Source organism: Mastomys coucha, unplaced genomic scaffold (genome assembly GCF_008632895.1).
Source record: "Mastomys coucha isolate ucsf_1 unplaced genomic scaffold, UCSF_Mcou_1 pScaffold14, whole genome shotgun sequence".
Taxonomy (NCBI): Eukaryota; Metazoa; Chordata; class Mammalia; order Rodentia; family Muridae; genus Mastomys; species Mastomys coucha.
This window is the reverse complement of record NW_022196896.1, coordinates 119,299,377-119,320,001: the sequence shown is the minus strand read 5'-3', so window position 1 is coordinate 119,320,001 and position 20,625 is coordinate 119,299,377. Positions and strand designations below refer to the sequence as shown.

General features: G+C 49.8%; 2 protein-coding genes across 2 annotated transcripts in view; one reads left to right on the top strand and one right to left on the bottom strand.

The window, feature by feature from the left end:
• The first annotated feature begins 1,307 nt into the window (after positions 1–1,307).
• On the top strand, positions 1,308–15,695 carry Stk25 (serine/threonine kinase 25). Its single transcript, XM_031368500.1, has 12 exons — positions 1,308–1,636; positions 1,800–1,885; positions 7,791–8,021; positions 9,182–9,238; positions 9,889–9,997; positions 10,700–10,857; positions 10,943–11,128; positions 11,302–11,447; positions 11,749–11,863; positions 12,265–12,336; positions 14,093–14,229; positions 15,060–15,695. Exons 2-12 carry the CDS (start codon positions 1,856–1,858, stop codon positions 15,097–15,099), a joined length of 1,281 nt encoding a protein of 426 aa, XP_031224360.1. The 5' UTR covers positions 1,308–1,636; positions 1,800–1,855; the 3' UTR covers positions 15,100–15,695.
• Positions 15,696–15,817: 122 nt separating this feature from the next.
• Positions 15,818–20,625, bottom strand: part of Farp2 (FERM, ARH/RhoGEF and pleckstrin domain protein 2) — a 108,056-nt gene continuing 103,248 nt past the window's right edge. The window contains exons 22-27 of the mRNA XM_031368499.1: positions 20,101–20,183; positions 19,269–19,387; positions 18,858–19,015; positions 17,431–17,538; positions 17,043–17,194; positions 15,818–16,445 (exon numbers count right to left, since the gene is read on the bottom strand). Coding sequence (XP_031224359.1) covers positions 16,298–16,445; positions 17,043–17,194; positions 17,431–17,538; positions 18,858–19,015; positions 19,269–19,387; positions 20,101–20,183 — 768 coding nt within the window. The 3' untranslated portion in view covers positions 15,818–16,297. The remainder of the gene's footprint in view (positions 16,446–17,042; positions 17,195–17,430; positions 17,539–18,857; positions 19,016–19,268; positions 19,388–20,100; positions 20,184–20,625) is intronic.

Sequence of the window (20,625 nt, the reverse complement as noted above, 5' to 3'; positions counted from 1 at the left end):
AGAATTTAGTTCTAGCACCCATGTCATTCAGCATACAACCCCTCTGTAACCCCAGATCCAGGGCTTTTCAGATCTCAGTAGGTTCCTGTTCACGTGTGACATACACATATACGTACATAAACATGGCTTTTTTGTTGTTGTTGTTGTTGTTGGTTTTGTTTTTGGTTTTTTTTTCTGTTTTTGTTTTTTCGAGACAGGGTTTCTCTGTGTAGCCTCGGCTGTCCTGGAACTCACTCTGTAGACCAGGCTGGCCTCGAACTCAGAGATCCGCCTGCCTCTGCCTCCCAAGTGCTGGGATTACAGGTGTGTGCCACCACCGCCACAGACGGTCATAAACACGTCTTAACAGAGTAGGCCTTGCCAAACGTCAGACTTTGCTATAGGAGGAACAGGTAGGTGGAGGACCCATACTGTCAGGCTACTCTGAAGGCCATCCTACAGAAGGTCTTTTTCAGGGGCAATAAAAATATTTGCCCCTATTGTTTATGCCTGGGGGGGGGGGGGATCCAGTGCAGGCCTGTTTGCTGGAAGTCCATTTTCTTCTGGGGAGAAACACAGCAAACAATACCTAATCAAAATTTGGTAAAGCTTGGAGATTAGAGAGTCAGATGCAAGGTACTGTCTTGGATGCAAGGTTTAAGAAGGCCCCAGCATGGTGCCCGGGAAGAAAATCTACCAGAGAACAGAAACAAAAAGCCTTCATGAGTTGGGGGAGTGGGGACATTATGGTGGTTTGCACTGAGCCATCGTAGGCGTTGATTCATCAGATTGGAAACAGTACGGAGCGAAATCTTCCTCCTGTGGAGCGTAAGGAGACTGCTTAGAAATGGACACTGCAGACCGGGTCACTTATCCTGAATTCACAGGACGAAAGGCATCTTCCAGCCTTGGGAAACCCTGCTGGACCAAAGTCCCAGCACCAGGTCATGTCCTGGGGCCCCACGATTACACCTTTTCAGAGGGAAACTGAGGCAGGAGAGAAGCACTTGTGTCCAAGTAATGGGCAACTTCTCTAAGGGTGTGTGTGCGTGTATGTGTGTGTGTATTGCTAAGTGCTGACAAGAAGGTCATACTGTGGTTAAAGCTGGGGCACCAGGATCTGAGGGTTATGTGGGTTTGCACTCCAGGCACACAGTATGGGCCCCAGAGGCTTGGCAAACAGATCTGGGAAAAACGAGAGGAGGCCTGGAAAAAAAAAAAAACGTCAAGGCGAGTGCGCACGCGCAGCACCCGTCACACCGCGCGGCCTCACTGGAGGGGCGGCCCAGACGGGGCATATTTCAAGGTTCGGATCCAGTCCGTGGCATATTTGTGCCTCTCCACTGACCGTCCACCGCATGCTCTCCTGGGACGTGTAGTCCGACGCCATCAGGGCCTCCAGAGCACTTGCGTAACTCGGCACCCTGCCGCGCGGCCTGCTGGGACTTGTAGTCTCAATTTTGCGTGCCCGGGATACCAGGCGGGCTGCGGGACTCCTAGTCCCACAGAGCTTCGCGCTCGCCACGACGTCGTGCTCGGAGCCGCTGCCTCCACCCCACGGCTGGGAGGCCTGGGCGTTCCGGGAGACCGAATCGCGGTGTGAGCCGCCGTGGGGACTGCGAAGCGGGCCGGGAGTCCGGGATGGAGCCGCCCGGAGGTGGGCGCTGCCAGCGGGCCTCTCCTGAATGTTGGGGAAGCCGGGCACGCCCTGAGGGCGGGTCAGGGGCCCTGGGCGCGGGACCGGAGGTCGCGGGTGGAGGGGACGCCACGGAACGGGTCTCCGGGCCGCGGTTGACCAAGCGGCCTGCGGTTTCTCGCAGGTGCTTGAAGCGAGCGGGCGGAGCGGCTGCGACGGACCGGTCAGGTCGGCGGGGACATGGCTCACCTCCGGGGCTTCGCGCACCAGGTGAGTGTGGGCGGCGGCGTGCCCCGACTCCGGGGTTCGCGGTGGAGCGGATTTGTCCGCTCGAGGCGGGAGAGGGGCGGAGGCCGTATGCCTTGGGGCGCGTCTTCGGGCCGTTGTAGCTCTGGCCTGTGCGGAGCCAGCGCCTACGGGAGACTGGAGCCGCAGGGAACCTCTGCTGGGTGAGGGTTCTGCTCCGGAGCTGGTGTGGGCAGGTGCAGGAGCCTGCCCTGGGCAGAACCTGCTTGATCCCGGCTCAGAGCGCCTTCCCAGGAGATGGACTTTTCCTTCCTTGGCTAACGGGATGTAACCCCAACACAGAACCACCCCGGAGATGAGGGCTGCATAGGGTTAGAGGGGTCGGTGGTTTGCTCTCTGTGCCCCTTTTCTCGCCTTTATTTATTTATTGTTGTTGTTATCTCAGAGCAGATGTGACAGCCAGCCGTTAGTGAGCTGGGATAGACTGCCTCGGCGGCTGATTTTCCTCTGGTTTTAGCGGTGGGATTTGCGTTTGAAGGGCTCGGTCTGGTGAGGCTTGACAGTTGCACAGTGAGGGAATCAGTTCTTGAGGACAGTGCAGCCGCCCACCCCACCCCCGACCCCCCCTTCTCCCTGCATCCTTGAGAACTGGGTGTGCAGACAGGAAGCGTGTCCATCCGCTGCTGCTTGTGGGCAGGAATTGGAGGCAGGGCTCCTTGGAGGAAACCGAAGCAGCCTGGGAGACTACACAGCTGTTGGCTAGGGCTTTTGGCCCAGCTGTCACAGATGGGATCCTGAGCTTGCTAACTGATGCTGAATTAAGCTAACACATTTTTTAATACATTTTTGACATTTCGCCTCTAATTATATAACATACTGAGACAGGGAAAAAAAATCTGCCTCTAGTTTATATTTAAGAGGCTTTAGGCTTAGCTCCTATAGGTTTCAGGATGACAAATTGGAGTTATGAACTGAAGGAGTAGAGAGATGATGGCCAGGGGACCTTTCTCAAAGAGAGAAAACACCCTTTGTCTTTTTAGGGGCCTATGTCCAGCCGCCTAGACATACTTGGCTTCTGAAAGTGACACAACACCTTTGTAGGGCTGTTTTCTCCCAAGATGGCTGCCACTGAGTCCTATGAAACTGCTCCTTTTGTGTGGTAAGGCCTGTACCTTCCCTCCATAGCCTGTGCTTCTGCCTTAGATTAGCTTTTACCTAGCCAGTTCCTGCCCATCTTGGAAAGACCAGATGGTTAAGGTAAAGCGCTGTGTGACTATGTGGTGGTAGTTGAGGATGTGTGCTGAGTTGTTGCACTTGTTTTGGGAAGGCGATGCACAGCAGGCATGTTGGCAGATAGGCCAGAGGCTGTAGGTAAGTACCCCTAGGATGGAATGGAGAGAGTATGGGTCTCAGTTGTTCAGAGTTGGTTAAATGGCTTGAGTGATGGTTCATAACACATCCTGTCCAGAAAAGAAATCTGAGCCACCCGGATCAGGATGCTAGCTGTCTTTGACTGGCTGGGCTTGGGACTAGAGCTGCTTGGAAGGTGTAAATACGGAGACCATGCCAGGAAGGCTCCTGTCGTGCTGTTCTAAGGCTGGGTGGTTCTCAGCTGTAGGTACCTGAAGAAACGTAGACTTTGAAGGCTGGAGTTCCCACCTTCCTTGCACAAAGCCTGGAACGCTGGCTTTGGGGTTTGTTATTTTCTCCTTCTCTGAGGCAGTGGTGAGTGAATACCTGGCCTGAAGTATCCTTCCTGTAGTAGACCAGTTCTGATTCTAGGCTCCCCAAGACGAGGGCACTTAAGGATTCTCAGTATGGCTGAGCAGTGTGGGAGGACATGGTGTCTGAGCCTAAGGAGTAGGAGAAGGGCCCCCGAGAACTGGAAAGATAGTGGTCCTGGTCATGTAGTTAGCCCATGGCTTGACCTTTTTCTCCCAGACTTTCTTAAGCTACTTTAGCAAGCTCTGTACTGAGCCAGTGATAAGACTGTATAACCTCAAGTCATCAACGAGACCTTCTGGAGATCTCTGAGATGGCTCTCAAGGTACCTCAGAACTACACTTGGTGGAGCTGTAGCAGCTGAGGAAACAGTGGGTACCAAGTGACCTGAGAAAGAAGGGTCTGAGAAAGGGTTGGGGCCTGCTGGAGCAGAAACAGAAAAACAAAAACAAAACAACAAAACAGAACAACAACAAAACAGAACAACAACAAAATAGGCGAGAAAAGGTCTGATGTGCGGACCTTATTCTGCACCTGGCTTTCAGGGCTGGCTTTGACCAGGGGATCAAGTGGTTACTGCCCAAACACACAGTGACAGAGGCTGAGGTCATACTAATCACAGTACCTTATCCGTGGTCTTTACACGGGTGAGTGTGGTGAGAGCATGTGGGGGTCCGGCCAGCGGAGCCCACACTATCGTGGGTGGTCTCGGATTGGAGATTATTGAGAACCTGTGGAAACAAGCAGGTGGGGAAGACAAAGAGACGACACCAAGAAAACTTTATCAAGGTGTATCTTTACTTGGGAAAACTGGGTATATATAGCAAAAGGCAGAATCGAAACCAAAACAATCTAGTTTTTTAACATAGACCTGATAGCAGGCATAGAAGCACAACAGTCTGTATATACAACAAACTTCAAATGGAGTTCTGGCAGAAGCAGGCTGAGTTTCAGTTCTTTTGATCTTCCGAGCTGCATTGTCAGTGTTCCACACCGCAGGTGGGCAGCCGCTGTCCCTGGCCAGTGGAACTCTTTCGCTTTGGAAACTGTCCTGGCTGAGGGAAGGGAGTCCACAAGAGCACATGGCCTGGAGTGGTTCTTTCTGATCTGGCTTGGATCCAGTGCTGATCTTGAAATAGCTGAAGTGTTTGACTTATGAGCCACACTTGAGAATTTTCCTTGGCTTTTTATTTAAGCAGGTGAGGCTGGGATCAAGCACCACTCCGTGGCCCTTGCAGCCTAAGGAACCTCAGGCAGCCCTCAGCTTTCTCTGTCTGGCCAAATCTCAATGTGGCCCTTCAGGAGTTCAGGCAGCAGATGTGCTCCAAGCATCTACTGCTGCTCACTGAGAGCTGGTCTTAGGGTATGACTGCCAGTTCGAATGTGGCTGTGAGAAGAGTCACTTTGGATTGACTGCGCTACTCTTTTTTTTTTTTTTTTTTTTTTTTTTTTTTTTTGGTGTTTTGAGACAGGGTTTCTCTGTATAGCTCTGGCTGTCCTGGAGCTCACTCTGTAGACCAGGCTGGCCTCGAACTCAGAAATCCACCTGCCTCTGCCTCCCAAGTGCTGGGATTAAAGGCATGTGCCACCACCGCCCGGCTACTTTTATCTTTTCTATAAAAAACAAAGAGCAACTATTACATTTCTTCATGGATGGGTAGGTCTATATGTACCAAAATGTAGGTGTCAGAAGGCCACTTGGGAGAGTTTGTTCCCTCCTACTCTGTGAGTCAGGGGATCAAACCCAGCTTGTCATATTTGACGCCACATGCTTTTACCCACTTAGCCATCTCCTGGTCTTGTCTTCTTTTGCTTTTCCTTCCCTCCTTCCTTTTAATAAGGCTTATTTACCTTTATGTGTACGCATGTATGCATACATATATGTATGGGCACCACATGTGGGCAGTGCTTGAGATATGTGGGTGTTGGGATACAAACCCCAGTCCTGTGTAAGAGCAACACATACTCTTAACCACTCTCCAGCCCACTGGCCACAGTAGGGTCCATATGGATGCCACAGCTGGTTTGCTTAGAGTGGGAACTGCGCGGAAGTTAGTGGCCATATTCAGGTCTCACAAAGGCAGCTTTGCGGGGAAGGGTCAGGTGCCTTATGTGTTAAGACACTACCCTTGTTCCTGGAGCTCTTCCCCAAACTTCTCTCTGGTCTTTCTCATCTTGTTCTACAGAGTTCTTGGCTGGTAAAGAAAGGGCTGGAGAATTTGGTTCTCTATGTCACCCTATTACTTATTTCATGGTTTAAAAACCCTAGGAATGTAGCTAGTTGACAATTTCAGATTGAAATGTCTCTGGAAAGTCTTAGATTGGGTTTAATCAGGTCTCTAAGACCCATTGCTGTATTCCAAGAGAAAGAGTTGTGGAATTAGGACTCAGGGAAGCATGCAGCCATGTTTATTCTTGGAGACAGGCTTTGTAAGTAAATACCTCAGCACAGAGGGATTGGAGCGTCAGTACTTACACAGTTGTAAATAAGTATGCTTTTGCCTTTTCATGGCTTGCTTTTTTTTTTTTTTCATGCTGGGGATTAAACTTCAGGCCTTGGGCATGTTAGGCAACCACTCTGGCTCTTGAGTTATCTCCCTAGCCCTATTCTTTGAAAACTTTATCATCCCTCTCAGCCCCCGTGGTCTGTGTGTGTTGGTCACAAGACAGCTTTCTGGGAGTCAGTTCTCTTATTCCCATGTGGGTCTAGGGTAGGTTGTTGGGCTTGGTAGCAAGTGCCTTTACTAGATGAACCATCTTACCAGCCCTGTTTGGTTCTTTTTAATTGGCACCAAAATACTGTTTGGGGGACATCCTGTTTGTGAGAGTCTTTCCTAATAGAGGTGGAACCTAATAGGATTGGAAAATAGGATGAGACTCAACTTTCCCATCCTTGGGTCATTTGCCAGCTTGGTCAGTGGTTTGGAGGGCCACGTGCTTTTCCAGAGTCTACCAGATATCACAGGTCAATGTATGGTCACTCAGTGGTGGCACTGGGAGCCACGGTCTTCTTTCCTTATGTGTGCAGCCTGGGAGTGTCCTCAGTTCCTAGCTCAAAAACTGTAGTGTGTTTTGGACAGAGGACTTACCTGTACCACCCTGGTTCTTCCCTTGTAGTGTACTAGTCTTTAAACTAGGTTCCTCCAGCACGCTTGTGTCAGCAATGGTTAGGTCTTACCTGTTTAAGTCTGAGACCCACATGGGCAGCTTTGCATGTTGAGTATCTAGAGCCAAGCCTCTGAGAAAGTGTTGGATGCAGTGCTGGTGTGAGAGTGTGCTGCCTAGAGGACTGACAGAGTGGAGAAGAATTTCAGTGTGCAAAACATAAGGTAGCTTGTGCTAAACTTTAATTTTTCTTTTTCTCTCTATATAATTTCAAAGCAGGATGTTTTTGTCTAACTCTAGTTGTCCTGGAATTTACTTTATAGAAACCAATCTAGCAAAAAAAGAAAGAAAGAAAGAAAGAAAGAAAAAGAAAGAAAGAAAGAAACAAACCAAGCTAGCCTCAAAGTCAGAGATCTGCCTACCTCTGCCTCCTGAGTTCTAAAACTAAAGGCATGGACCACCAAACAGCTGAGAGCATGCCTTTACACTCTCTCTCTCTCTCTCTCTCTCTCTCTCTCTCTCTCTCTCTCTCTCTCTCTCTCTCTCTCATGTATGCATCCTTCAAGGCCAAAAACCTCAGATCCCCTGCAGCTAAAGTTCTAGACAGTTTTGAGAATTGAACTCCAGTCCTCTGCAACAGTAGTGTGGACTCTTAACCACTAAGACATCTTTCCTATCTCTAGCTCTGATTAGTTTTAATTGTTTGTTTTTTTAGAACAGTTTTAGATTTGTAGTAAAATGAGATTTAAAATACTCTTACACATACATATTCCTACCTGTCATTTCTGTTAGGTGTGGCCTGGCTCCTTGTTAGACAGCTGATGAGGGCACTTTGAGATTCAGTATTTCCTAAGGTTTATAGTCTACATCAGGATTCACTCTTAGATCCTTTGAATGTACTGGGTATCAGCTGGAGAGTGCAGTTATGTTTAGGTTTTCTGAACAAGGGATAAAGGCAAGAAGGAATTGAGGTGAGGTCTCTTCAGTTCCTTACACTGGGCCATGCCCTCAGTCAGCAGGGTAGTCTCTTCTGTTTAGTATTTTCTCTAGTGACTGTTGCCCATGCAGTGTTCCAACCTTCTTTCTCTATTGGCTTCTATAGCATTCTCGTGTGGACCCAGAGGAACTCTTCACCAAGCTTGACCGCATTGGCAAGGGCTCATTTGGGGAGGTGTACAAGGGGATCGACAACCACACCAAGGAGGTGGTGGCCATCAAGATCATTGACCTGGAAGAGGCCGAGGATGAGATTGAGGACATCCAACAGGAAATCACTGTGCTCAGCCAGTGTGACAGTCCTTATATCACCCGCTATTTCGGCTCCTACCTCAAGGTGCCTACAAGGAGGGGTCTGTAGTGGCTGGGGATGCACGGTTCTGTGCCAGGCTTTCTCTTTTGTTTCCAGAGGGATTATGTGTGTCCAAGAATAGGAGAGAGCAGAGAATGTGGCACATGGGAGTCCCTCTGGAAGAGCAGAGAGGCCCACCCTCCCCGCTATTTCAGCATCATAAAAACAGCCTGTTTTCTTGAGTGCCAGTCCTCAAGGGTCAGAAGGCTCTAAAGTGTCTATCTAACAGTGTTGTTAGGCACAGTCTAAGGCACCCCCGCAGGCAGTCAGTACTTTTGGGGACTGCCTGGAGGGCACTGGAGCAGAGAACAGAGAAGACTCAGGTACTGCTCTGAGCAGTTGGTCTGTCCACCAGGTAGGTCCTTGCTCCAGACGTATGGTGGCAGGGTAGACAGAGTGCAGACCAGGCTGGCCTTGAACTCACAAGAGATCTGCCTACCTCTGTCTCCCAAGTGTAGGAGTAAGGTGTGTGCCACCACCTCTAGTCTTCCTTTTTTGTTTTCTTTTTGGTGGTTTGTTATTGTTTTTGAGACAGGGTCTCACTATGTAATTCTGTTTGTCCACTCACTAGATGGACCAGGCTGGCGTTAAACTCACAAATACCCACCTGCCTCTTCCACAATGCCTGGCTTGGCCCTCCTTTAATTTTTTAATACTAATTTTTTGTTATTATTTTTACCTGTATGTGCTGGGTGGGGGGTATATATACATTAGTCTGTGTATGTGCCTGCAGAGGCCAGAGAGGGTGTTAGATCCTCCTGGTACGGGGACTGCAGGCCTTTGGGAGCCACCTGATATGGGTGTTGGGAGTTGAACTTGGGTCTCTGAAAGAGAAGCATGTGCTTTTAACTGCCAAGCTATCTCTCTAGACCTTCTTCCCTTTTAAAAAAATGCAAGATCTCATGTCGCCCAGTTTGGCCTTGAACTTCTGACCCTTCCAAGTGCTAGGACTATAGGCATTCACCTCCTTGCTTGGCTAGAAGCCTATCTTATTTGGCAGGAACTTGCCTGGTATAGTTGTGGTATGGCCCAAGGCCCTATTGACTACTCTTGGAGGATTTGGAGGGGGATGGCCTGTGGACTCCACACTTGGGTGTTCCCGCTGCGTTTGCTGTCCAGGCACTGACAGGTTTCTCTGCTCCCAGAGCACCAAGCTGTGGATTATCATGGAGTACCTGGGTGGCGGCTCTGCACTGGACTTGGTGAGTTTAGACTCCAGCAATAAGCAGCTTGCTCTCGAGGCTTGTCTTTCAGTGCTCCGGGACCCACTGCCCTGCAAACTTTTAGGCTTGTGGGCTTTTTCGGGCTACCTATCACTGTCTTACCTATCACTGTCCTATATGTTAATCAGGAATTGTTAGTTTCAAAACAAATCTTGCTCTGGTTGATGCTAAAAGAAGTCTTGGGCCTCTACTGGGCTGGGGCATACGCACAGACAAATGAGAGTCGGGGCCATGGTTAACCTATTCTCATCTTTATAGTCTCAGAAATGATTTTATTATTTTTTTATTTTTTGGTTTTTCGAGACAGGGTTTCTCTGTGTAGCCCTGGCTGTCCTGGAACTCACTCTGTAGACCAGGCTGCCCTAGAAATCCACCTGCCTCTGCCTCCCAGGTGCTAGGATTAAAGGTGTGTGCCACCACTGCCCAGCTCTTAAGTTTTCCGAAAACAGACTGTCACCCCCATTTCTCCTTACTTCCTTGACATCTGAAACTGTAGGAACTAAGGAACATAGAGGGCCCAGGCTGCTTCTGCAAGGGCTCAGAGTCGGTGGGTGGCGCTGCTCAGGTGCTGTGGTGCCTTATGTGTGCGGTAGCGACAACTGAGGTTCTTCCCTTCTGTGCTCCTGCAGCTGAAACCTGGCCCACTCGAGGAGACCTATATTGCCACCATCTTGCGGGAGATCCTGAAAGGCCTGGATTATCTGCACTCAGAGCGCAAGATTCACCGAGATATCAAAGGTCCTGCGGGGTGGGCATGGTTGCAGTTCTGCCCGTGGCCTAGAAAGAGATGGGCATGGGATGTGGGGAGCTCTTCTGCTACTTGGGAACTGAGGGTGGGGGTGTTTGTCTGTCTTACTTTTTACCCCCATTTTTAATGGCCACGCTGAGGGTGGAACCTAGGGGATTGTGCATTCTAAGCAAACATTCTAAATCTGAGCTACTTCTCCAGCCTAGCAAAACCATCCTAGTCTCACATCTCCTAGTCTCTGGTTTCATATATGTGTGGTCCAATCCTGATGAGGACTCACAAAAGTGGGCCAGGCCACAATGAATGACTTAGTGAGGGTAGCTGAGCCTTATGTCACAGTGAGGAATCCTGTAGGCAGAGTGATAGACATCCTGACTAGCCATGCCAGCTGTACCTTTCAGTAGGGTCACTATGATTATATGTGAGGTGAGTATCGCTATTGTTGGTGCTTGTCAGAAAACACAAACATGCCAGGCCCTGGAACAAAGGTAGAAATGCTTCTGTAGGTCCTTCAGATTGCCTGCTCTGCCAGCAGTGGCCATTGTCCAGGGAAACTAAGATCCCTAGACATATCTGCTGCTGTCCCCAGGGGCCAGAGGGACCATCCCATCACTAGTCAGGTAGTTGCATGCGGGGTTATTTTGAGGGGCTGTGGAGCCAAGGATGATGCCGACCTCTCCTGTATTGAGCAGCTGCCAACGTGCTGCTCTCGGAGCAGGGTGATGTGAAGCTGGCAGACTTCGGTGTGGCGGGGCAGCTCACAGACACACAAATCAAGAGGAACACATTTGTGGGTACTCCCTTCTGGATGGCACCTGAGGTTATCAAGCAGTCAGCCTATGACTTCAAGGTGAGTCTGGATGGGAGGTGGGAGTATACTGCCACCACCTCAAAATGTTTCATGTAGCACCTGTCCTGTGTGATACCCTGTCTAGGCTGACATCTGGTCCCTGGGCATCACAGCCATCGAGCTGGCCAAGGGGGAGCCACCAAACTCTGACCTCCACCCTATGCGAGTCCTGTTCCTGATTCCCAAGAACAACCCACCCACATTGGAGGGCCACCACAGCAAACCCTTCAAGGAGTTTGTAGAGGCCTGCCTCAATAAGGACCCACGATTCGTAAGGCCTATTCCCACTTGGGCCACCCCAGGCAGCTGAGGGCTTTGGGGAAGGGTATGAAGGGAGGATGGTAACTTGGTGGGACAGGGCCCAGCCTTCACATCCTTACCTATCCTTCCTTGTGTTTTTGTGAGGGTGGAATTCAGCTCTGACTTTGTCTGTCTCCCTGGCAGCGACCCACTGCCAAGGAGCTCCTGAAGCACAAATTCATCACACGCTACACCAAGAAGACCTCCTTTCTCACTGAACTTATTGACCGATATAAGCGCTGGAAGTCTGAGGGGCATGGCGAGGAGTCCAGTTCTGAGGATTCTGACATGTAGGGATTTTTTTTTTTTTGATTCTCAAAGAGCTCCCTGGAGCTTGATGCCAGTGGAGGTCTCCTCTCCAGAGGCAGGACTTGGTTGCCTGGGTGGGGACGTATACTGGGCAGGGAGCCTGTAGGCTGAAGGACAGGGCCTTTTGACTGTGACCTTTTGCTGCAGCCTGGACAGAGTTCTGCCCACTGTCTAGGGCCTCCTAGGCCAAGAGCTTGCTTCAGAGAAATGAGATGTACCTTGGTATCGTGTTTACTTCCAGCCCTGCCTCCATCAGTTCTTCTGATTCTTTATCCTCTTTAGTGATGGTGAGGCTGAGGATGGGGAGCAGGGTCCCATCTGGACGTTTCCTCCAACCATCCGGCCAAGTCCACATAGCAAGCTGCACAAGGGGACTGCTCTGCACAGCTCACAGAAGGTCTGTTCATGCCCTGGGCCAGAGCACTGCCCCATATGTACCAGCCCACCTCACTTTTCCTGGGGCAGATATGGACTACTATGTATCGGGCTTTGAGGAGGTCAGCTCCCAAGTGCCCTTGACCTAGGGCTGCATTGAACACTCATTATCTGGGGTCTGGACAAAGAGCTTGAGAAGTACAGGGCAGAGTGGCACTGAGCTGTCTAGGAATCAGGGTGAAGCCTGAGTCTGCTGGTGCTTAGGTACAGGCCTGATAAGAACTGATGGCTTGGGCTGCCTTGTAGTTTGGGAGTTGACCCCTGGTCTGTGCTCTGTCAGCCTGCTCAAGACAGATTGAGGAGACAGGAAACAGAGCCTCTCTTTATCTCCATGTACCCAGTGTCTTGCTTTCCCCCTTGCAGCCTGCTGAGCCTATCAAGAGACAGCCAAGGTCCCAGTGCTTGTCGACACTAGTCCGTCCTGTCTTTGGAGAGGTGAGACTAGAGCTGAGCCTGTGGTCATGTGGGGCACTCACTGGCTTTGTTCTTTAGACGTGTTCTCGGCAGAGCCATGGTGTGTTCTAGTGGGCCCTGAGCCTGGGCTTTACCTGTTTGATTTCTGGGTCTATTGCAGCTAGTTATACACAGGCTTGTGGGTCCAGCTTCCTGAGGATTGTACAATAAAGCACTGGGAGGAACCAACCTGATCAGGTCCTCTGGCATTACAGTACTACTGGTTTTTGCAATGCCCAACCACCACATGATTCTTTTGTAGAGGAAGACAAAGGATTGTTGGCTCAGACCTAGGTCAGGGAGGTGATTCCTTGGTGGCCATATGACCTTATGTCACTGTTGCCTGGTATCAGAATATTTTCAGAAATACAGTGCAGCCAGGAATGAATGTTCACATAGATTTGAAGCTCAGATAGTAGTTGTAAGCATAGGTTGTCACTCAGTGGGTGACAGTAGCACCTAGAGCACAGAGAGGGAGGACAGGATGTAGGTGAATGGAAATAGCTGAGTGTCTCTCCCTGAAGAGAGTACCTTAGCCAGAATAGGGACAGCCATGTAGGGCTGTGTTGTGAACAGTATGACTCTGAATGTGTTGTGTGCAGTGTGACTCTGGCTGTGTGTGCACAATGTGACTCTGGCTGTGTTGTGAACAGTGTGAGTCTGGCTGTGTGTGCACAGTGTGAGTCTGGCTGTGTGTGCACAGTGTGAGTCTGGCTGTGTGTGTACAGTGTGACTGACTGTGTGTGCACAGTGTAACTCTGGCTGTATGTGTGCACAGTGTGACTCTGGCTGAATGTAAACAATGTGAGTCTAGCTGTGTGTGCACAGTGTGAGTCTGGCTGTGTGTGCACAGCGTGAGTCTGGCTGTGTGTGCACAGCGTGACTCTGGCTGTGTGTGCACAGTGTGAGTCTGGCTGTGTGTACACAGTGTGACTCTGGCTGAGTGTGCACAGTGTGAGTCTGGCTGTGTGTGCACAGTGTGAGTCTGGCTGAGTGTAAACAGTGTGACTCTGGCTGTGTGTGCACAGTGTGACTCTGGCTGTGTGTGCACAGTGTGAGTCTGGCTGTGTGTGCACAGTGTGACTCTGGCTGAGTGTAAACAGTGTGACTCTGGCTGTGTGTGCACAGTGACTCTGGTTGTGTGTGTGCACAGTGTGACTCTGGCTGAGCGTGTGCGCAGTGTGACTCTGGCTGAATGTAAACAATGTGACTCTGGCTGTGTGTGCGCAGTGTGACTCTGGCTGAGCGTGTGCGCAGTGTGACTCTGGCTGAGCGTGCGCACAGTGTGACTCTGGCTGAGCGTGTGTGCAGTGTGACTCTGGCTGAGCGTGTGCGCAGTGTGACTCTGGCTGTGTGTGTGCACAGTGTGACTCTGGCTGTGTGTGCACAGTGTGCGGTGCTGCTCAGGGCTGAGGAGGTGACTCTGTAGGTAAGAGTGCACTCAGGAGCTGGAGTCCTAGAAATGGTTACTGACACTTTGTAGTCTGATCGGAGAGGTCAAAAGTCCTTGTAGAGTACGCAGAGTTTGTGCCAATTTCTAAATCAGACTGGATCCACTTATTAATTCCTGACCTTCAGTCTGTAAGAAACATATGGTTCTGACCTCTTGATAGGGGAGAGAGGAGCCTCAAGATGGAAGAGCCATGAGTCCCCATCAGCAGGGCAGGGGGCACTACTTATGCAGTGCTGTCCTGCTCTCTGTAGGTAAGATGCCAGTAGGTACATGATCTCTTTGCAGCTCAAAGAGAAGCACAAGCAGAGCGGTGGGAGTGTGGGTGCCCTGGAGGAGCTAGAGAATGCCTTCAGCCTAGCCGAGGAATCCTGTCCTGGCATCTCAGACAAGCTGATGGCGCATCTGGTGGAGCGTGTGCAGAGGTGAGCACAGTAGTGCCAACCCAGGAGGATAGCCCCATGGGAGCTGAACACAAAATGGAGGAGGATAGCCCCATGGGAGCTGAACACAGAATGGAGGAGGATAGCCCCAGCCCCATGGGAGCTGAACACAGAATGGAGGAGGATAGCCCCAGCCCCATGGGAGCTGAACACAAAATCGAGCCTGGACTCATTCTTGGGAGCAGTTGGTTCAGTCTTCCTTTGTCAGGGTTAGCATGCTCTCTCATTTTTTACCTTTGGAGTTAGAGAGGGAGAGGCAACTGGGTCTCTTGTGGCTTTGAGCTGTGCATGAAGGTTGGTCCCTTATTCTCAGGCAGTGTCTGGACAGAGTTCCAGTAGCAACATGGCTCAGTGACAAAAGCATTGTGTGTAGCCGGCTTTTGACCCTTCTACTTGGTAGCGTCCTAGAGGTTCTGTGTCCCAAGAACAACATGGATGTTTGTAAGCAGGTACACCTTGGGCTTACAGATGGGAGCCCTGAGCTGACACAGGCCTGTGAAGGGACAGGCAAACACTGGCTACCATGGAAGCCCCACAGGCTCAGGGTTCCTGAGCTGATACAGGTAGATGCACCCGCTTCCTCCTCCCTTATCCTCTGGATCCTGCCCTTGCACACTGGGACAGATCCACCCTGGATCTTAAGAGCAGCAGGGTTTGGTCTAGTTGACACTGATCCTGAAACACTAAGGGCATCTTGTGATATGCTGCTGTTAAAAATGCTGAGAACTGTACATCTAAGAGGTTTGCAAGGTGCTCAAGTGCATGGCCAGGCAACAAAACCCAGGGACTTAATGGTGCCTTTCATTTCTCAGGTTCTCACACAGCAGGAACCACCTGACATCTACCCGTTGAAAAACCAACTGAATGCACTATTCTTCACAGAGAGGGAGAAGAATGCTTTTTGTTTTGAGCTCTAAAAGGACTGCCTTGGAAGCCCTCTTGTGTTGTGTTGCAACTGTAAAGACCGACCAGCCTGTAGGCTTCACAAGCCAGGTTACCTTCCTTCTGCCCTACACAGCAGCCCTCAACACCTGTGCTCACTTCCTTGGTTGGCTGAAGCTATGATAGGCACTCGGGAGCCCTTGCAGATCTGGGCAGCAGCTTGGGAGGCTGGTGTGATCTTCTATAGACTCCTCAGTCCCTGCAGCAGGTAGACCAAGGAGCACAGTAACTATTGGGCAGCTTTGGCTCTTCCTCTACACCAGGGACATTGTCTCGAGGGCTCAGAGGGGCCCAAGATGGTCATAATTTGCCTTGTGGTGTCAGTTCAGGTACTGTGTGTTTTCATGAGTACTCAAATCGTCCAGAATAATTTGGACTTTTTTTTTTCTTTTAAAAAAAGAAAATTGAACTTCCTGAGTATTCTGACAGTAAGTGTTAGTTTTCATAGAGCATTGAATGCCCTATCATTTCAATAAAGACCTGGATTGGAGATGTTCTGATGTACAGAGCCTGGCCAGATGAGATTTCAGTAGCCTCTGAGCCAGTGCCCCTTCTAAATATTGTCATATAACCTAACAGTTTCTAGTGGCCTTCTGAAGAATAAAGTAGGGCAGAGGGGATGCTCGTGGGTGGGGGAGATGTTCTTTTATTTTAAATCACATGGGTGAATAGGCATCAGGCCTGCCCTAATTAATGAGAAACACTGGGAACTGATGAGAGGCCTCACCTTCCCAGGCCTTGTTGTGGGAGGATGGTCTTTGTTTCCCACTGGCCTAGAAGGTGTGTGGGATGGGAGCCAGAGCAGCTTTCACCATACTCTTGTTTTGCTATGATCTGGAGGCTAACCTCTAGAGTAACAGGAGCTCATCACATAAGCCTGAGTCTGGGGCTAGTCCTCAGCAGGGCCATGTTCATGAAACCAGGCCCCCTTACCTCCCATTTCCTTTTTGTGGATCTCAGACATGTGCCTCAGCCATCATGAGTCTTCACTGTTTCTGGAGTTTGGGGAAGGCAGAACCCCTCCTAGAGGTCTTATGAGGATCATTCCAGGGTCAGGGCCACCTGTCATCTGTAGGAAGATGACGCTTACACTCCCTGCAAGCCTCTGTCACAGGCTCTTGTCCAAGCAGGGTGAAGGACATGCCTCCTTTGCTCTGGTCTCTGCCTCCAGCCTTGAAGAGAGATGTGAGCAGTCCTGAGTGAAACTTGGGGGTCTTCCTGGTGAGCTGCTGGCCCTTTTGATGACTTCCATCCACCTATGAAAAGGGTCAAACCAGTGGGCATAAATTCACAAACCTTACCAGGAATGACTCAAAAGACAGCGAGTTCTTGCTGTGCAAACATGAGGAACTGAGTTTCATCCTTAACCCCTGAGTACAAAGCAAGACATGATGCTCATTCATAATGCCAGCACTGAGGAGGTGCACAGGGATTTGCTGCTCAGCCAGCCTGGCCTAATCAGTGAGACGCCCGTCTCATAAAGCAAGGTAGATTATGCCAAGGCAATGCCTCGGCAGGGAATGCGTGCCATGCAAGCCTGGCAACCTGGATTTGATCCCCAGAACCAACATAAAGGTAGATGGCAAAAGTAACCCCATAAAGAAGTCCTCTGACCTCCACACTCAAGTAGCACATGTACCCTCCCCACAACTAAAAAAAAAGATGGCTCCAGAAGTCCTTTGGTCACTGTATGCATGCACACATGTCTATGTACACTGGTGCTCACATACAAACATGAACATAACACTGAAACAAACTCCTGTAAACATTAATTGACCCTTGGGTTCTAGAAACTGGGAAATTTGCCTTAGTTCTGTAAGTGGCAGCGAACAAAAGCAGCATGGCAGAATCACCTTTCAAACGTGTACTTGCTCTCAGCCCGGAAGAAGTAGACGTGAGATTTGAATTGGAGCTTGAAAACGTAGTCTTTGTGGATGCCGTCAGCCTCCCTGGGGTGGCTCACGCTGTAACCCAGTAGTGGGAGGCTGGCCAGGGGGTGGTCATCCTGCAAGTGAGCACAGGGCAGGGGCCTCACTGGAGCGGGGCCCATTACTCGTCCCCAGACCTTCACTTCGTACCACTGATTCTCCCAAGAAAATGGTAGTTTGTACAGAGGGACACTTCTGATCCCCTTTTCATAGAGAAGGTGCTGTAATGGTGGGCTCAGCTTCAAAATGAAGAGGATTAGATAAGCAGATAGGCATCTTGGACTCTTTGTGCCTAGACTCCAGTTCAACATACCTGATGTGTTTTATAGAAGAACAAGCAGAAGTTGGTAAAGACCACCCAGAGCTTCTGCCAGCCATTACTGTTCTTAAACTTTCTCAGCAGATATCCTGAAAGCTGGTTCTGTCAGAGAAGAGCGAAAACAGCATGTTGCCTTCACTGTAACCCTGAGATTTGCTCAGGCTGCTACTAGTTCCATAACCCTGCCATGGAGCTGGAAGACCCACACACAAGTCTCCACTGTGTCCCCAAGACAGGCTTTCTCTGTGTAGCCCTGGCTGTCCTGGGACTCATTCTGCAGATTAGGCTAGCATCAAAGTCAGATCTGCCTGCCTCTGCCTTCCAAGTATTGGGATTATAGGTGTGTACCACCATACCTGGCTGATGATCAGCATTTTAAAAATAAATGGTTGTGCATACTTAAGACCTGACAATAGGATGTTAGCCTGGGCCAATGACCCAAACACTTAATTAGGATACTTTCTTTTTCTTTCTTTCTTTTTTTTTTAAAAATATTTATTTATTATATGTAAGTACACTGTAGCTGTTCTCAGACATACCAGGAGAGGGCATCAGATCTCATTAAGGATGGTTGTGAGCCACCATGTGGTTGCTGGGATTTGAACTCATAACCTCTGGAAGAACAGTTGGTGCTCTTAACCACTGAGCCATCTCACCAGCCCCGATACTTTCTTTTTCTAATATGTAATAAAATTAGTTTTCCGACAAAAGACTGCACTTACAAACCTACAGGAGAGCAAGGTTGGGGTGGTTATAACACGTTGAACCAATTCTGGAAGGCTTTGAAGTTATGGGGGAAGGTATTTAAGTGCAGCACTATACAAGATATTCCAGCCTCCTGTCTGGAGAGCCTGTATCTAATATGTGCTGCGTAGCTTTCCAGGAGTCCCCTATCTACTTTGATCTTTAAGTGTCTCAGGCCTCACTAGGGATTTGTTCTGTCCCCTACATTCAGTCTTGAGCCTAGCCCAGTAGGATGGAGTAGAGGAGAGTTTGGAGTCGGGTGAAGGGAGCAAGGCCAGGAATTAGTGTGTGGAGATGCTAGGCTGAACAATTTGAGGTTCTGTGAAGCCAGATGTGTACAAGCACTAATCATGCTGTACGTGGAGCAATAATGAGCCCAGAGAGGGAAGTTTGAGAGACCAGGAGAGCCCTGTCCTGTGGGCCTTTCTGCAAATCCCAGCATAGATGAACTGCTGCCTCTGCTTTGACTGTCCTTAGAAGATACCAGATAACATTTGCTGGAAGTCCCTTTTCAAAGTGAGCTTAAGTAGATAAGTGAACTGTGAACTGGTTTCTATCAGTGGAGGAGGGAGTAGGAGGAAGTTGTCTGACTGGGGCCCTCCCCAGTAGCCAGCACATGGGAGGGGTGGAGGTTGGGGGAAGTGGATGGCCCACATGTATGCTCACGATGACCATACCTCAACAGCTGCACTGTGGTCTGCCCTGGACACACTTGTGTTCCGGTACCAGCACACATGCATTGTGGTATTGGCCCGGTGCTGGCTGTTCCCCTCCAGGGAGCCCCGGGTTCCTGGACCATCTTCTGATTCTTCCAGAGAGACTTCATCAGAAGATCCTGAGGAAAGTTAGCAGCTGGCACCACCCACCATGAGGCTCCTCCAGGATCTGGTACCCAGTCAGCAGCCAGACAAAATCATGGTGCTAGGATAGCCCAAGAACTTTTATACCTAGGCATGGCCACCAATTTTTCTTGGGTGGGAGGGAAACTCATGGGACCTGGCAGGCTGGCAAGGTCAGGAAAGCAAGTTTTAGAAAAGTTTTCGGAGCTACAAAGGAGATCTCTTGGGGTGTCTTGAGTCAAAACTCACTGGGGGTACGAGTATACACTGGGCCTCCTAGCAGCACTGGGGGTGAGTCACCAATACTCTTGGCTGCCTGGATCGCTGCATTCAGGTCCTGCATCCACTTTTCCTTCTCTAGCCGAGTGCTGTAAAGGAGAAAGTCAAGTTAGCTGCCTCCTTGGGGAAGCTCTCCCTAGCCTGGAGTCCTGTCCTTTGTATCAGGGGCCAGGTCTGGTTTGGGCATCTGCTTATTCCCTGGGTCTTGAAGATAGTCAGAAACAGGCCTTCTCAAGCCTGTGACTAGGGTTAGCTGGGAGGAGCTGGGGAAGCAGGGCAGGCATCAGTGCTGGAATTAGAGAGCTTATTACCCAAAAGTCTCACAAGATTGGATTTGGTTCATGATTAAGGTGGCATTTCCTGGTGGAGGAAAACCAGATTTCATCGAGCAGGGAATATACCTAAAGAATTCAGTGGTCTGGAAAGGAGGAAGCCTCCATTTGCTCTTGGGGTGTGACCCCAAGTTGGCTTTCACCATGATCCTACCTCACCATAATCCTAATACTACCTCTTGCTTGAGGGCTGAAGTGCTGGTGCTATTAAGAGACCAACTGTCATGAACTCTACAGGCATCTTCTCAGAAGCACCCTGGTTGGTTTCTTGAAAACACAAATGTCAACCATCCTTCCCTGTTCACAAGGGGGAAGATACTCCATCCTACCTACAAGGGGAAAAGAGTCCTTTGCCTGCATAACCTGGAAACAGCGGACTCCCAGAATGGAGGTGGGGTCTAAAGGTTGGTATTGAGTCCTCATCCGGGCAGCAGGCCTTGCTCTGACTGAATCATGAAGAGGGCCCTTACCTGGCTGCTACCACAATTGTTTTCTGAGCTGCATAGATGGTGAAGCAATGAGGAACAGACCATTCATTCTCACTTTCTTCTACCTGGAGGTGAGAGAAGAGGTGACAGACATTCTATGGGCCAGGAAAATGTTAATTTAGCCTAAACCTGAGGCATACAATTGACTACCAATAATACTAGGTGCAGCTGGATTGGAAGGCTTGAGCAATCCAAGGCTGTATAACTACACGGGAAACACAAGAGGCACATTTGTGTCCCTACATTATGGGAACTGCTGCCAAGTGACTGAGGTCTGGTCTAGAGACACTGAAATACTCACCGGTGGGTCCAACACTATTAGCTGAAAATCAAGCAAAGAAGATGTTGAGCATTTCAGTACTAGGAGCTGGAAAACTCATCACTCTAGGGCCAAAATCTTTATCAGATGCAAAGGACAGCCACTGCATACTGATCTCAGCCAAATCATACTGATCTGATGGAGTGATTCCTAGATAAATCATACTGATCTGATGGAGTGATTCCTAG

Coding starts and splice junctions, on each gene's coding strand:
- Stk25 (XM_031368500.1), top strand. CDS start 1,856: ATGGCTCACCTCCGGGGCTTCGCGCACCAG. Junction 9,998..10,699: donor GATTCACCGAGATATCAAAG/GTCCTGCGGGGT, acceptor TGTATTGAGCAG/CTGCCAACGTGCTGCTCTCG. Junction 11,448..11,748: donor AGTTCTGAGGATTCTGACAT/GTAGGGATTTTT, acceptor TATCCTCTTTAG/TGATGGTGAGGCTGAGGATG.